The following is a 16,738-nucleotide window of genomic DNA, read 5'->3' as shown; positions in this document are numbered from 1 at the left end:
AATTCCATAGCCTCGAACCAAGGACCCCACAACAAACTCCAACTCCCTTAATAAGAATACTTTATTTTTAAAATAATAATAATAATAATAATAATAATAATAATAATAATAATAATAATAATAATAATAATAATATATTAGTTTGCTAAGGCACCAGAGCTCTCTGGCAGAGAAGGCTCACTGTCTCAGTACACTGCAGTTCCCAGAATTCCATAGCACTGAGCCAGGATAGTTAAACTGGAGTTAAACTGGATTATTTCCCCAGTGTCGATGCAACCTAAGAGAAGGCAACTGCTACAAAGAGAAGGAGAGATGTAGATGAGAATGGCAGGAGAATAGATGTAGATGTGGATGAAATGGATTGGGGCTCTGACATGGGGGACCCTTTGAATTTGGCTGCCAGGGATGGGAAAATAGGAGGAAGAAAGGTGCAGCTGTCATTCCTGAGAAAGTGGAGGGGAAATTGCTGTCATTCCCATGAAAGTGGAGCCAGGCTCCCTTCTTCACCCCAGAAGTGCAAAGGTTCAGGATGCCTTCAGGGCCCCACTGAGCATGTGCAAGGGTCCCAATTCGAATCGTTGAATCCCCCATGGTATGCACCAGTGTGGAAATACAATTTGCACTCACTCCGCTTTCCCTGAATCCGCATCACGTGACTAGCCTTGGATTCGATTCTCCCTCAGTTCGGAAGGGTAACGGAAGGGCAACCAGGTGTGATAAAACAGTCGCGTTATAACGTCAATCCACATCATTCGACCCACACTCACCCCTGATCCAATAACCTCAGTGTGATAAGGTTCAAAGATAGCATTCACTAAGTGTATGAATGCATATGGCATTTTCTTTTACGTTCGGCTGGCCATGATTCGAGCTAGGTTCTTTCCAGGGGCGGTTGATGTTAAAATATACCAGTCTAGAGAACTAGTAGGGGTTGTACTACTGAAGCAGTTGAGAACTTTTTCACACCATGATTACCACTATATGCAATGTAGTATGAAACTTCACTTGGTCAGTGTTGAACAGCTGTTACTGTCAGGAAGTTCCTGTAATTTGAATACATTGCTCTGTGTCCTGTTCTCTGGAGCAGCAGAAAACAAGCTTGCCCCATCCTCAGTATAACATCCCTTCAAGTATGACATCCCTTCAAAATTTCTTTTTTTCATTCACAGGAGCAAGTTTTTGCGTTGACTGTGATGTCTGCAGTCTTCTTGATCCCACCAGGTTGGTTTTTGTGCCACCTTGAGGATTACAAGAACCCCACCAGAGATTGAAGTGCATATGGAAGGCTTCTGCTGTGAATATGGCTACCAAGACAGCACCAAAAAAGAAAATTGTATCCTGTTTCGTGGAAAGCTGTCCCTGGAGTTTGTTATAATTCAAGGCAGTTTTTAAAATTACAGTAGCCAAATATGTTTTCTTTGAGAAAAGTGCACTACTAATAGCAAAAAGGGATATTCAGTGTTGTGTTACCAAATAAGGATATACAGATTAAATAAATAAATCCTTGAAAATATAAGGAAAAGCCATTGCGATTTCTATTTCAGTTTTCATACTTAATAACTTCTCAATAACAGCTGCTTCAATAACATCTCAATAATATCTACACTGATCTGTACTGCAGTTTCAAATTTCTGATGCAGGACAGATGGGCATAGATTTTATGGGTGCACCAGAAAAAAGATGTATTTCTGTGACTTGTGTGGTGACCAGTGTTTGCTATGGAGATTGCCTTAACTTTAACAGAACTATCAATCCTTCCTTCTACCTTATCAGGTAGGAGTCAGCTGTCTCTGCCTCTGGAATTCACATTACACACTCTAAGGTGGAATAAGCTCAGAAGTACACAAGGAGATAGTACAGACCATTCTTCCATACACAGAGCTTGTCTATTCTGTGCTAAAAGAGGTAAAGTGTATGCCAAAGAAGCAAGGAAAAATATTTAGTTGACTTATAATGTGGTCAACATGGTGAGCTAAGAATCAGCCAATTTCCATTAAGATTCCTTAGGCAAGTTACAGAACCTGTTCCCATATGCAATGGTGGTGGGCAGGTGGGTTTAACACTTTTGTCATTGCAGCCTCTTAAGAATTAGAAAGCCTATCTTTATAAAACATGCAACAAGATTTTGAAGATGCTGAATTCTTTATGCAGTATAAGCATTCTATATCTGCATAAACCAGAGAATCACAGACACCTATACCCTGACTTTGATGAAAGCTTGCTGCATATATATAACTGAAAGAAACCAGGGGGAAGCAAACTCTTGGAACATTGTTTTTTTTTAATGAAAGCCTGAAAATAAGGTAGAGCACAAGTTCCTCTCTAGGAAGAGATGCTTGGGATGAAACTGGAATACCATCCTATTTTGGAGACCTGCCAATCCATGGACTTTCAAGTTAATTCTACAATGAAGGAAAAGCATGCAGTAGTTATTTGGGCTCTGATAAAAATTAAACCTGAAGTCTCTTCTAGCACTTTTAGAAAATTCAAAATCATAGGTAACCTTGAAAGTCCCCTAACCATCTCAATTTGGCATCCATTCACAACTCATTCGGTGCTCCAATTTGCACTATGATTTTGCAAAACAAAGGTTTTTCGGTGAGCAGCAAAGAATAAATTACTAGACAAATGCTGACTAAGTAAGCAAGCCTCCAGCTAGCCTGCAACACTCTAAACTGTAGATGAGGATATCTCTACAAATTCACTGCATATAAAAGTCTAGCCTCCTAAGAAAATGGCTAGACTAGAATCCTAATTTTTAGGGTCCCTGCTGTTAACACAAAAGACATGTGGCTTGGAGAGCCCCACAATGACAGTGGATGGTTTTTTGTGAGTTTTTCGGACTTTGTGGCCATGTTCTAGAAGATTTTCTTCCTAACATTTCGCCAGCATCATTAATAATAATATTTAATATTTATTTACTTATACCCCGCTCTTCAGCCAAAAGGCTATCAGAGTGGCTTACAAATTGTTAATGGAAATTTTGAGTTAATAGAAAAGTCACTCTCTCTTAACGATTCCAGGATACTAGAGGTAGCTCATGATTCCCCAATGCTGGGAAATCATTTCAGTGTTACACACATGCATGCTGCCTTAACAATTCCTCCACGATTCACTCACATTAAGTCCTCGTGTGAGGGAGGGGAAAAATTGCAGCCAGCAAAGAAGCTTGGGAATTGTAGTCTGATTTGAAGGCAATCCAAGGGAGACCGAGACATGCGTTCCATACCTGCCAAATTCGAATTGAACGCAACTTTGGAGTGGAACAGGATTTGCAAATTCTGCATTTCCCGATTTTACACATCTCGGTTGACCCTGGATTGGGTTCAAATTGATTACGTATGATAACCTCTCGTGCAAAAACGTGAATCCACATGATTGCATCCGGGATCACACTGCATTGACCTTCCAATTACCTCTAAACTCCCCCATGTGGTAACGTCCAAAGAGCTGTTGTAATCTCAGTTGGTGCTGATTTTTATGTAGGACAAGCCACTTAACACCTTTAAAATTGGTAGTAGCATTTGAAAATGTCATTCTTCTTCACCATCACCATTTCTGTTCAAATGAAGCCAATTCAGAAAGAATGTATCTGGTGCTGTGATCTCACAGGAATTTTTATATCATAGTAATCCTACTTCCCCCACTTGTTTCTATCTCCTCATGTCCAGATGTTTACACTAAGAAAATTATTTAAAGCACATTATATGTAATTGTACCCAACACTCAATGTAAGACCAGCTGATCTCAATAAGCACGCATTTTACTTTCACTAACTGCTATGTAATCAAGACAAAAGTCAAATGCACAAAGTACTTTCAAAGTGCTCTAATTTTAACATGGGGCCCCAAACGCAGGTGTGCTAGAGAACACATAGTTAATATGAAGCCTCACCCTAATGTCAATGTGTTTAAGATACCTACTGCACCTTTAAAAAAAGTTACCATATTCTAAAAGCTTACTAAAATGTTTGAAATTTTTCCAAGAAAGAAATGGTTTTAAATCCATGCATTTGCAAATTGTAGTCCATATTCTTTCCCTATCAAGTACAGAATCATCTTTACTGCTTGAGGGGACTAGCTAATAGTACTGAGGTCAGGATAATGTTTTATGATAAATCTCCAAAGAGTAAAAATACTACATCGGTGCTGGTCTTAAACCTCTTAAATTGGACTGTTGTTCAATTCAGGTCACTGTAAAACCACATCAACAGAACTGCACAAGAGGGAAGGCAGAAGTTTATTCGAGTAGTTCCCCCACACCCTGAATCACACTTCCAGATAAAATGTTCATAAAAGAGCAAACCCAAAGAGAATATAAAAACAAATCCATTAAATTTATGACTTTATTCTTGGAAAACTCATTGATGGGATTGAGCAGCTTTTCTACTGAAAAATGTGGGGAGGCTAGGAGAAAGAGGTGTGTCCTCTCAGCTATGCTGCCATTGGGCTAGCAGGGAGAAACGTAGCTGGGAGAGGGTCATGCTCTCATCCCGTATCTGTCAAAAGTGGCCCTTCCTTCCTGCACACCAAGTGCAAAATGGAAGACTTGCTGCCATACCACTGTTGAGTTAATGACCTCCACCCCTAGCACATAGTCCCCCAGCATCTTCCACTGCAACAGCATCACACCAAGACTGATTAATCCACCATTACGGAGTCCTCACCTCCCCCCTTTTGTGATAACAGGATGGGAGCTCCCATGGAGAGCACTAATGAAATGCTAGTGCGTAAGAGGGAATTCCCGACTCCAAGCACCAAAGGGTTATACAGCAAAGGCCACTTAATCCTCTGTACAAGCATCAGAAAAGTAGTTCTTCCCCTCCTCCCCAGCCCCCCTTTTAATAGAATTCAGTACAGAGTCAGTGGCCAGGGCACTGCCACTTTCAGCAACAGCACAAGATATTCCTTCAGCCAGTGCAAAGTCCTTTATGTTAGGATATCGTGAGCTTGGTGTTCCACCAGCATTTCCATGCTCTTCACATCTGTGCACCAGAACTCAAGACGGTCTTTCATGCCCTTTATCTAGGAGACAAACACAGCATGGAAAAGAAGTTTGTAAAAGACAAACATGAAACAATTCTATACCAAAGTATCCTACAAGAGTCAATACTAATTGTCAGTTCCAGCTTGGTTAGGATAGTAATGCTCCTCTGGCTTCTATCAGAGCTAAGGGGGTCTGCCTTTTTAGGGCCATTGTGCAGAATTTCATGGGCAGAAATCTATTTCTAGCAGTGCCCCCAACAGTGACAGATGACACAGGATATGAAAACCAGGCAGGGTAGGGGAAGTTACATAACATAGGTCTGTTTCAGGGGGCCCAGAACTGAGTTTCTCACACTGGCTTGGAGGTAACAAAGGATGTAAACCCCTGCACCTCCCCAAAATCCCAACCTGCATGGCTAATGGGGGAAAAACGGGGAGGGAAGCTGAAAAGGGATAAAATTTCTGTCCTGACTGGTAATAGTTTGCAGATTTTGGGTTAAAGAAGTAGATCCAGCACTCTCTGCCTCACACCGCCCTGGTACTAGTAAATGTTTAGAAGCATTAGAATGCAACTAATCTCCCATAGTTTCCACTTGTCCATTTTTCGCTTACACCATTTTTTAATGAGCTGAATGTACCCAGAAACGTGAGCTGCTATGAATCAAATGGAATGAATTTGATTATTTTGCATGCTACTTCAATAAAGCAAACTGATGTAAGTTTTCAAGACACTCGCAAAAAAGTAGAGTGATGATTAAATTCAACTTATGAACAACCCTTCTTGTTTTCCTCCAAGAAAGCAACTTTTTCCTAAGAAGATGATTACCTGCTGTAAATCCAGCACTCGTGGTTGGACCCAGGTCATGTGAACCTTTTTATCCACTTCATCAATACTGCCTTTTACCAAACCTACTGAAAGTGCTTTCATCACTAGCAGCTCTACCTGAAAAAAGACAAAAAAAATTCTGTTGGCTTCAACAAAAAAATCAGGTTGTTTCTAGCTAAGTTACTGTGCAGCACACCAGCCTGATCATGTTACAACAAAATGAAATTTACAAATAAAAAGAAGGCAAAGGACCAAGGTAATGGTCCCTGTAAATATTTGTGTGGAAACAATACAAATTTAACACAAATTGTTTAAACAAAAACATGGAGTAAAACTGAAGTGGACACACTGCATGAGTTTAATCAATTAACTAATAAGCTCAACAAAGGCCCAGAACATTTAGATGTCTCCTGTATTAGGAACAAATGTAACTCACCTCATTTACAGTGACTTTGGCACTTTTAGCAATCTCCTCAAAAGTGAGTTGCCTGTGGTTAGCTGGTCGGGTGAAGGTCATCTGCAAGAGGGAAAAGAAGTTAAAACTAACTTGATTAAAAAGAAAAGGCACCAGCCAGAAGAATCAGCAGAAACACTGATTTTCCCAACTGTACAACCATTGCTTGTCTATAATATAAAAATTAAGCATACTGATGACACTGAACACCAAAGACATAACCATGTTTGCCTGGAAGACCAGTATGCAAAGAGGTCTTATAGCACCTTTGAGACAACTGAAATAAAGAAGCTGGTAGCATGAGCTTTCCTTGACTTGTGCCTGCTTCCTTAGATGTCTGTTTGGAGTCTCTCCAAACAGGCATCTGAGGAAGCATTCAATTCTACAAAGATTCATGCTACAAGCTTCTTTCTTTCAGTTAGTCAGATGCTACATGATCCTTTTGCTGAACTCGAATACTCCCGACAACCTCTCCCAGCAGTTTCATTTAGATGTTAAACAGTATGCACGACATAAAATCATAGAGTTGGAAGAGACCGTAAGGGCCATCCAGTCCAACCCCTTGCCATGAAGGAAATCTAAATCAAAGCATCCCTGAGGGACATCATAAAATAATGGTCAGGGCATCAAACAGGCTTCCCCCAGCATCACCTTCTGAGTCTGCCCCTCCAAGGAAGTCTAGAGCCGCTATAAAACAATGCCACAGAGTTCCATCCCAGAGAGGCAACCCAAAGGACGTCATGATGGATGCTATCAAAGCCACTGAGAGAGCCAGCAGAACCAACAAGTACACACTACCCCCGTCCATTCCAATCATCTACCAAGGGGACCAAAGCTGTAACTGTCCCATAACCAGGCATGAAGCCAGACTGAAATGGATCTAAATAATCTAGGAATGCTTGGAGCTAGGAGGCCACATGTTCTCTCCATGTGATGGCTCAGGTGGATGTGACAGTCAGGAGCACTTGTTATCAGCTTTAGCTGCACCCCTTCCTGGAGCGGGAAGACCTTGAAACAGTAGTACATGTGCTGGTAACCTCTCGGCTCGACTTTTGTAACACACTCTACATGGAGCTACCTTTGTGTCAAGTTCGGAAACTTCAATTGGTCCAGAATATGGCAGCCAGGCTGGTTACTGGCACACCTAGATCTGCCCATACCTTACCAGTTTTAAAATCGCTTCACTGGCTGCCTATTAACTTCCGGGCAAGATACAAGGTGTTGGTTTTAATCTTTAAAGTCCAACATGGCTTGGGTCCTGACTGCTTGCGGGAATGCCTTCTCCCATATTGTCCTCCCCAAGCTCTTTGCTCTGCCGGGAAGAATCTGCTTCAACCGAAAAGGACTAGACTCTCTGCAATGACCCAGCGTTCATTCTCAGCTGCTGCTCCCAGACTCTGGAACGGCCTACCAGACGGGATCCATGAATTACCACCTTGGAAACCTTTAAGTTTATTAAGATGGAGCTCTTCTGACAGGCCTTTCCAATATTATTATTAATATTATTATTCCTATCTCTTGTCCAAACGGGATATTGGAGATTGGCTGATAGTTCTCCAGTATGGTGGAACTAAGAAGGAATTTTTTCAATTATGGCTTCACCATAGCCTCTTTAAGGTAAGATAAGAAACCTGCCTTCCCATACCCAATCCACCAATCCCCCTCGGTGTGCTTTCAAGAGTCAGGAATGACATGGGTCCAATATCCACATGGTGGTTCTCACCTCTCCAAGCATCCTATTCACATCCTCAATTTGCACAAATTGAAAAGTATCCAGTAACACTGGACAAGCAAGCACTAAATTTATGTCTAGTGATCCTTTATAAACTATAGCATCCAAGTCAGAACAGAGCTGATCAATTTTATCCATAAAATGCTCTGCAAACTCTTCACAATGGGCTGCTGAATGGCTTATATACTGCTCTTGAGGGCCAAAATGTAAAAGGTGCCTGACCACTTGAAAAAGTTCCACTGGATGACTGTGCAGATACACAGGCTTTGTCATGAGCACTAGCCCATAATACAGTATCAAAAAATATTGAGAAATTTCATTTACATAGATGGGAGGATTTTATAGTTGGACAAATCCTTTGGTTGCTTCAATCACAATGAACTATGGGGAATGTGATCCTTTCCTTTGTAACATAAATGACAACTACAGTCCTCTCTCTATTCTTGCAATTTTGGAACCTGCATCCTTCACTTATGCACAAGGGATGAACGGAGGGGGAAACAATGGGGTGCACACCTTCAGCCATGCACCTATATTCAAGCCAATGGGGCTTGAATATAGGCAAAACTCTGTTTTCGTGAGGGGGTCCGAAACAGATCTCCCGTGAAAAAGGAGGGGCGACTGTACTTGATGTTTCACAAGAATAATGGATAGATATTTCCAGAGCAGCCACTCAATAAGACTACTTATTTTTACAACTCTTAAGTATTATCCAGAATGCAATACAAAAGTCACATTCTGCCACAGGTGACTGCCACATACATAAAGAGGAATGCTATAACAGAAGAATTAAATTAAAACAGAAGGCCAATACTCATAATTCATACCAATACTTTGGTGAAAAGGACTCCATACTGCCCATATGAGAAGAAAGGGGGAGTACCTCTGCTACAGACTCACCTCCATGAGGCAAAGCAACTGGATCTTCTGCAGGAGAAGAGCTTCATTTGCAGCCAGGTCGGGCTGTAAAACATGACAGTTCAGAACTTCAGTTATTGGAAAACCCTTTTCTGCAAGATGAATGCCCCATGCCCATCCTACAAATAGTATTGGTCATTTCATTTCTCTTGATTCTGTGCTGCAATTTCAAAATAATTACATTCAATATTTTTAATAGCAAACCTTCAGATTTATTAATTCAGTATCTCCTGTGTGGAAAGAATGTCAAACTGAATCTTTAAAGGATTACATAAAGCCAGCAGCTTCCACAAATAAAATTAGTAACTATTTTGCTCAACCAAAAATGTTTAGCTAATGCCCAATGTAATGATAAAGCCCCAAACTGAAATTAGAATTGAACTTTCAACTTGTGACTCATCAAAAGACACACTACCAGTACATGTACTGTACTTTCCTGCTCCCTGGAAGGCTGCAAAAACAGCTGTTTATTAGTTGTTCAATATCTCTGTATCAGGTACCTACCTGTTGGCCCCATGCAGACTTCAAAGCCTGGAATTTTTCGACATTGCCACTGTTGAAGGCATAAAGTGTGTCAATCAGCCACTGTCTGTCAGTGTCCCTCAAAGACTCCAGCACTGGATGCATAAGCTGATGATGGAAATGAGGCAAGATACGGAAATATAATAACTAGCTTTCTTTACCACAATAATTTAACCAATAAATTTATACTTACCAGTTCCCCAAAGTTATAAACTCCTTCACCAAGGAGTCCTGCCAGTCCTAAAGTAAAGGCTCTCTCCTGCTGGTCTGCCACTGGGAAGAAAAATGTCCTGGCTCAAATAGCAGTCCTACAGTGCAGTCACACTTTTAGTACTTATGTATTTTCCAAACCTACAATAGCTGACAGACCCTAGTGGCATCCATATCATTCTGAATTAGAAGATGTAACACCATTGTCCCATTTTATCAGTGCATATATATATCACTTAATATGCATGCAGATGTCCATAAAAAACAAAACAATTATTCTACACACTCACACAAAAAGCAAAATTCCTATACTGAAGAGTTTGGGATTTTTACAGAAGATAAATTGATTTGACTTTCTGAAGTAACAGGAAGAAAGGAGAGGGAAAACCCCCAAGAATTGGGAGTGAATGGCCAGTTTAGTGGTGATGGTGGGACAACTACAAACATAAGGATCCTACAAAGGATTTACTTTAATCGCTTCTGCCTTAGATGGTTTCAGGCATAGAATTTAGATTACCAAGCCTTTCTGGACAATGAGAACTAGAAAACTTTAATACATAAGAATCCTGCCTCCAAAATACCCAACATTATTATATTACTGAGTCTGTTAACAAAACCCTTGTTATAATGTATTTTACATGTTCATTTATATGCTGTGTATGTACTACTCCTGCTGTTATTTAATTTGTTGTTTTGTTTTTATACTGCCTATGGTTTGTTAACTGAAATAAATACATTCATTCATTCATTTTACTGATTAAATAAATGATCTACCATGGCCAAGTATTTTTCCTTGTTCTAGACTTCCTCTTCTAAGACATAGTGTGCCAACAATAATCACAAGAGGAGTCTATCTCCATTTCATACATATCTCCCTAAGTACAACAAATGCAATTTGTTTGACATGGAAAGAAAAAGGAACACTACCTGGCAGATCTTTGACATCTACACATCCCAGAAACCTTAATGCATCCTTGTAGTAAGAGGCATGATTCCCAATTGTCTGGTAATACTTGCTGGAGAGATCATAAAAGCGACTGTGAACAGATGTCACACCAGGAAGATTATTCAGCATCTCCTCGACCTCCTCTATGGTTTCCTAATGGAAATAGATGGGATATCTTAATCTCCAACTACACAGGCTTTATACATACCAGCATATCACCAGTCCTTTCCTCTTAATATCACAAGAAAGCTACATAATATTCTCAAATGGTAAGGAAGACAATTATCAATAATATCTGAAATGAGGAAGAAGACTCTCCAGTCACAAAGAGTCGTACAAATCTGATTAAGTCAAAGTTCAGGATATAAACCTTCTTTTATTTATGCTCATACATTATGTTCTAACCTATCAAAGACAGAGAACTCACAGGTACAGAACATCTAGAGAAGTGATTCCTAAACATTGGCCTTCCAGGTGTTTTGGGCTTCAGCTCCCAGAATCCCAGACCACTGGCCAAGATGGCAGGGGCTTCTAGAGGACCAGAATTTGGGAATCACTGCTCTAGAGTTTGTTTGTGGCAAATTCAATGCCAACCTTCATTTCTGCAAATAATAAATGCATTGGAAGCTGCGCCTTTGAGATAAATGCTGGATGGCCATCTGTTGGGAATACTTTGATTGTGAGTTGTTGTTGTTGTTGTTGTTGTTGTTGTTGTTATTATTATTATTATTATTAACCTTTATTTATGAAGCGCTGTAAATTTACACAGCGCTGTACATACAATCTTTTTAGTTAGACGGTTCCCTGCCCTTGGGCTTACAATCTAAAAAGACATGACACAGAAGGAGAAGAGAGTGGTGGAGGGAAAGGGTAAGAGGTCCAGCAGTTCCTCTCTACCTCCAAGGCCTGGACCAAGGCAGATGGACTGGAGGGAGGGCTTGGGTTCTTAATGGATGGTTAATCATTTTCCAGGGAAAATACATACTCTCAAGTAGGATGATGCATATACAGTACATAGCAATAAACAGACAACAAAAGAACACCAAATAGCAAGCGACAATTATGCAATGCCTGGGAAGGCTACTCTGAACAGGATGGTTTTCAACTCCGTTTTGAAGCTGGTTAAAGAAGTGATGGCTCTTGCTAGTGGGGGAAGAAGATTCCAGGAGTGAGGGGCAGCGAGTGAAAAGGGGCGAATCCAGGATGGGGCAGAGGAAATCCTGGGCTGAGACAGCAGACCTTGACTACCAGAACGGAGGGCCCTGGTGGGGAGGTGAGGAGAAAGAAGGTCTGATAAGTAAGGAGGGGCCAGTCCATGGAGGGCTTTAAACGTCGACAGCAGGAGCTTGTACTGAATACGGAAAGGGAGGGGGAGCCAGTGAAGGGATGCCAACACAGGAGAGATGTGGTCAGAGCGGTGGGTGGAAGTGATAATGCGTGCAGCTGAATGCTGAACAGAGATTAAAGGACGGAGGTGAGAAAGAGGAAGCCCAGCCAGGAGGACATTACAGTAATCAAGTTGTGAGATCACTAGGGCATGGACCAGGATCTTGGCAGTAGAGGCAGAGAGATATGGTCGGATTTTGGCAATATTGTACAAGAAGAATCAACAAGCTTTGGCTGTGGTCTGGATCTGAGGGATACACGACAAAGAGTCAAAGATAAAACCAAGACTGCGGGCTTGCTGGACTGGTTGAATAGAAATGTTGTTCACAGAGACAGAAAAGGAGTGTTGAAGGGTGGGCTTAGGAGGAAAGACAAGAAGCTCCGTCTTGGACATGTTGAGCTTCAAACGCCATGGCACATCCACTGCGAGACAGCTGTGAGGCAAGACGAGACTTGTTGTTCAAGCCTTGGAGAAAGGTCGGGGGCAGAAAGATACAGCTGGGTGTCATCGGCATACAGATGGTAGGAAAAGCCAAAAGAGCTAATGAGTTTTCCTAAGGACAGTGTGTACAGAGAAAACAGAAGGGGACCCAGAACATGGCAGGCGGTTGGACTGGATGGCCCTTGTGGTCTCTTTCAACTTTATTATTCTACTATTTTTATGAAATGTGAGATATTTGCAGTTGGTTATCAATCATAGTGTTGGATTACAGTGATGGGATTATAACCACCAAAATAATCATTTAAATGTGAAAAGTTATCATCTCCACCCACCTGAAGGGGACTGAGCACATCATTATACTTAATTACTGCACTCTTAGTAACATGCACTTGTTAGAAAAGCTCACACTCAGATTTCTAATAGTATGGTGTTTTAAGTGACATCATCAAAACTGAACTCAAGAATCAGCTGGACTTTAGTCTTCCCCAGAATTCAGTATTTAAAACATCCACATACACCAGAACACAGGAACACTAATAACCAAGTGTTGTACAAAAATTGCCAGCTATCTGATAACACACAGCCAGACAAGACACATTAACACTCAGATATAAATACAGTCTCACCTTTGTGACTTGCAGGTCACCAATATTTAATTTCAGAGCCCCAATTGCTGTTTTACACAGAATCACAGCTTCATCACTGCTTTTCACCTGCAGCCACAATATATAAATACACATCAAAATCAGCTGTCAGCATGTAGGCAGTGCCAATTCTATTAATTTTATTCCCCTTTCCCAAAAGCTGGAACTCAAGCCAGCTTATCACACAGAACACAAGCTCTGTCACCTTAACTTGGTTCCAAGACTGACTTCTATTCCTCTTTCTCATCATCTCTTTACTGAGAAATGAAGCTTAGTTTGTTGGCCAGTTTGCAAATGTATTGAGAACAGTTGCATGTGAATGGATCATACACTGTACACATATCATACTTGCCTTTTCTCGGGTCTTCTCCAGAAAAGTAAGGGCCACATTAGGGTCTAAAGAGTTGTAAACAGAAATCACACAAAGGTTCACATTATTTCCAGTTATGTCCTTTCACAAAAACTCTTAGTATGTAGAGCCTGTTTTTATGTTGTTTCCCCATGAGGTGAATTTGATGGTGATGGTGATCAGATAAGCTCCCCACTTTTATTCCTATGAAAAGCAAATCATCAAATGTTTACTCATACCTGTGGTCTCAAGAGCCTTCTATTTTAATGCCCAGAGTCAGAGACTGCATGTTCATTATCTATAAATGCCTCCTGTGATTGTTCCATTTCTCTCTACATGGAGGGGAGATAGTAAATCCCACAGAGTGTGGGACCCTCCTTGGGATAGGCACTCAACTTTGTTATCGATATTACTTCACAAAGTAATACATATATTTCTATTAATGTTCTATAATATTAATGGTGGCTATCAACAGAAAACTAAAAGTGTGGCTCGTTCCCAAGACTGAAGGAGACAACAGTTGCCTGACTTTACTAGAGATCTGTTGCCCTGACTGCATCCCAAGCTGCTTCATTCTGGAAAACATTTTAGAATAAAAGAGGAGAAGAATTTTACCTGTCATCTGTCGCACTACATGAAGAATGATTTCTACAAGTGACAAAGGGTTCACCCTAGAATAAAAGAAGAAATAGGGACAAATAAAGTTATAAGCAGTATTTAATATTAAAATGTGAGATATTTTCATTTTTAAAGGTATTTAGAAATTTTACCTGTGTTCAAATTCACTAATAAAGTTCTCATATAACTGTAAATCAAACAAAAAAGAACCAACTTTAGCATAATATCATGGATGTTGATCACTACCACCTAAGATGAAATATTTTGATCAGCACTAGAAGAAATGTATGCAAGATAGTGAACACAATACTGGAGGAGATAGAATATCAGACAGAAAATTAGGCACCTTCGTCCGTATGGAAGAAAGACTTGATGCAGCATACAAATTATAAAATAACTCCTCAAATGTTTTGCTCATTTAAGTTACTAATATCTATAAGCAGCAATGTAAACTTTCAGTGGTATTAAGGTAAACGTAGGAGTGGAGCAGCTAAGTTTCTCTGAAGATACCAGCCACAGATGCTGGCAAAACGTCAGGAATAAACTCTTCCAGAACATGGTCACATAGCTTGAAAAACCCACAAAAAAGCTAAATATATGCCTAAAACTCCCCTGCAATCAGGGTCACAGGAAGAAAGTTCAAACAAGTGAGTATTTCCTATATTAATAAATTCTTGTGACACTGTTTCATATAATTGCTCTTAAGAGAAATAACACCGTGAAATGTTTGACTACCATTAGTTCTAAACGATTTTAGAAACTTGCATCTGCCAGTAGCTGTATCAGATTTAAAGTGGGCAGTCCTGCTATAAAGAATGAAGCGTGTTTTCAGAACCTAAAACTTTTGCACATGTATCTTCACAGAATTAGTGGGCTAGATAAAAATGTATCTTCACAGAATGAGAAGAGTTCCTTTTCACTGACAAATGGAACTGTGATCCAGAAGAGCCTACCAACTCTGACAATGTTCATCTTCACAAAAGATAAGGAACACACATTTCCTCTTCTCCAACACCGAGGAAACACACCGCCTTGCTATCTTATCAAAAACTAATGACAATTCCAAAACATCTGGGAAATGAAAATGCTCATAATACAAGCTATTATCATTACAACTTATTAAGACAGAACTAGGAACTTTACCTTGATGAGTCCATCTCCTTGGGCAAAGCAGGGGTCCTGTACAAAGTCCAAGACCTGCAGAGTCAGCTGGTGCCAGAGCCTGTAAAATAAACAACAGCACTGAAGGGAACTGAAAATGCCAATAGTGACAAGTTTACATGTGTAAAAACTGAGCCTGAGACCAATACATGCACTTGTGAATTAAAAGCGTAACTTAAGTAAGACAAGCAGCAAATCCACCCGCAGAAGAGGCAAACAACTAAATTAGTTTTATCAGAAAGACATCACAGGAAAAGAGGATGACTTATCGATAGGGCTGCAAAGTTGAATATAGGACATTCCTATTACAGGAGTGGGAAGATGTAAGCTAGCCCTGTTTAAGTATTTGAAGGGGTATCATACTGAAGATGGAGCAAGCTAGTTTTCTGCTGCTCCAGAGAACAAGACCCAGAACAATGGATTCAAACTACAAAGAAAGAGATTCCGCCTCAACATTAGGAGGAACTTCCTGACAGTAAAAGCTGTTTAACAGTGGGACATACTCCCTCGGAGTGTGTGTGGTGGAGTCTCCTTCCCTGGAGGTCTTTAAACAGAGGCTGGATGGCCATCTGTTGGGGGTGCTTTGATTGAGAATTCCCGCATGGCAGAATGTGTTGGACTGGATGGCCCTTGGGGTCTCTTCCAGCCGATGTTTTGCTAGTGCCATTTTAAAAAATGTGGCCTAAACATCCTAAAAGCACCAGATCCTGCCAGATCTTGGAAGCTGAGCAGGGTCAGTACTAAGAGGAGAGACTGCCAAGGAATATGAAATTCATGGGGTCACTGTATGCTTGCCTAATCCTCCTTTGCATACCCTCCCACCCTGAGGCCTGCCATTAGCAACAGAACAATACACATGCAAATCATTCCTGCCTTCCCAGCTCACACAGTATATATACCCAACTCCTTTCCAGGCAAGCATTCTCTGAAGATGCCAGCCACAAATGCTGGCAAAATGTCAGGAAGAAACTCTGCTAGAACATGGCCACATAGCCTGAAAAACCCACAAGATTGTGAGTTCAGTCCCATCCAGGGGCTCAGGGTCGACTCAGGCTTGCATCCTTCCATAGGTTGCTAAAATGAGCATCCAGCTTCTTGTGTGCAATTAACTTACACCTTGTGAACTGCTTGGGGAGTGCTTAAGTGCACTGATAAGTGGTAGAGAAATGAAGCTATTGGTATTGCTATAGTGGCACCCTCATGGCCTTTAGAGCCACCCACAACAGCCTTTTGTGATCTATCCAACTGAGGGCTTTGCTGCAGTCTATAAAGCACAGGCTGGTTTTCTTTACAAAGGCCCCACTTTGCCTGAGCCTGGGCTCCACAATTCAAAAAGGACATTGAGGAACTGGAGCCATGTGTCCAAAGGAGGGCAACTAAAATGGTGAAGGGTCTGGAAAACATGAAGCCCTATGAGGAAGGACTCAGGGAGCTGTGGATGTTTAGCCTGGAGAAAAGAAGGTTAAGGGGTGATATGATAGCCCTGTTTAAATACTTGAAGGGATGTCATATTGAGGAGGGAGCAAGCTTGTTTTCTGCTGCTCC

The 16,738-nt window shown here is 40.9% G+C and overlaps 1 protein-coding gene and 1 long non-coding RNA gene across 2 annotated transcripts in view; one reads left to right on the top strand and one right to left on the bottom strand.

Annotated features, from left to right (window-relative positions):
* Positions 1–1,522, top strand: part of LOC121929489 — a 7,359-nt gene extending 5,837 nt beyond the window's left edge. Inside the window, exon 2 of the long non-coding RNA XR_006103680.1 lies at positions 1,170–1,522. This is a non-coding gene — a long non-coding RNA (uncharacterized LOC121929489). The remainder of the gene's footprint in view (positions 1–1,169) is intronic.
* Positions 1,523–4,216: 2,694 nt separating this feature from the next.
* Positions 4,217–16,738, bottom strand: part of PSMD13 (proteasome 26S subunit, non-ATPase 13) — a 13,275-nt gene continuing 753 nt past the window's right edge. The window contains exons 2-13 of the mRNA XM_042445555.1: positions 15,176–15,254; positions 14,185–14,219; positions 14,030–14,085; positions 13,418–13,461; positions 13,048–13,134; positions 10,575–10,746; positions 9,631–9,710; positions 9,420–9,545; positions 8,898–8,960; positions 6,248–6,328; positions 5,812–5,928; positions 4,217–5,024 (exon numbers count right to left, since the gene is read on the bottom strand). Coding sequence (XP_042301489.1) covers positions 4,929–5,024; positions 5,812–5,928; positions 6,248–6,328; positions 8,898–8,960; positions 9,420–9,545; positions 9,631–9,710; positions 10,575–10,746; positions 13,048–13,134; positions 13,418–13,461; positions 14,030–14,085; positions 14,185–14,219; positions 15,176–15,254 — 1,036 coding nt within the window. The 3' untranslated portion in view covers positions 4,217–4,928. The remainder of the gene's footprint in view (positions 5,025–5,811; positions 5,929–6,247; positions 6,329–8,897; positions 8,961–9,419; positions 9,546–9,630; positions 9,711–10,574; positions 10,747–13,047; positions 13,135–13,417; positions 13,462–14,029; positions 14,086–14,184; positions 14,220–15,175; positions 15,255–16,738) is intronic.

Source organism: Sceloporus undulatus, chromosome 1, assembly GCF_019175285.1.
Source record: "Sceloporus undulatus isolate JIND9_A2432 ecotype Alabama chromosome 1, SceUnd_v1.1, whole genome shotgun sequence".
Classification (NCBI taxonomy): Eukaryota; Metazoa; Chordata; class Lepidosauria; order Squamata; family Phrynosomatidae; genus Sceloporus; species Sceloporus undulatus.
The sequence above is the reverse complement of the archived record's forward strand: the minus strand, read 5'-3'. Positions and strand labels throughout refer to the sequence as shown.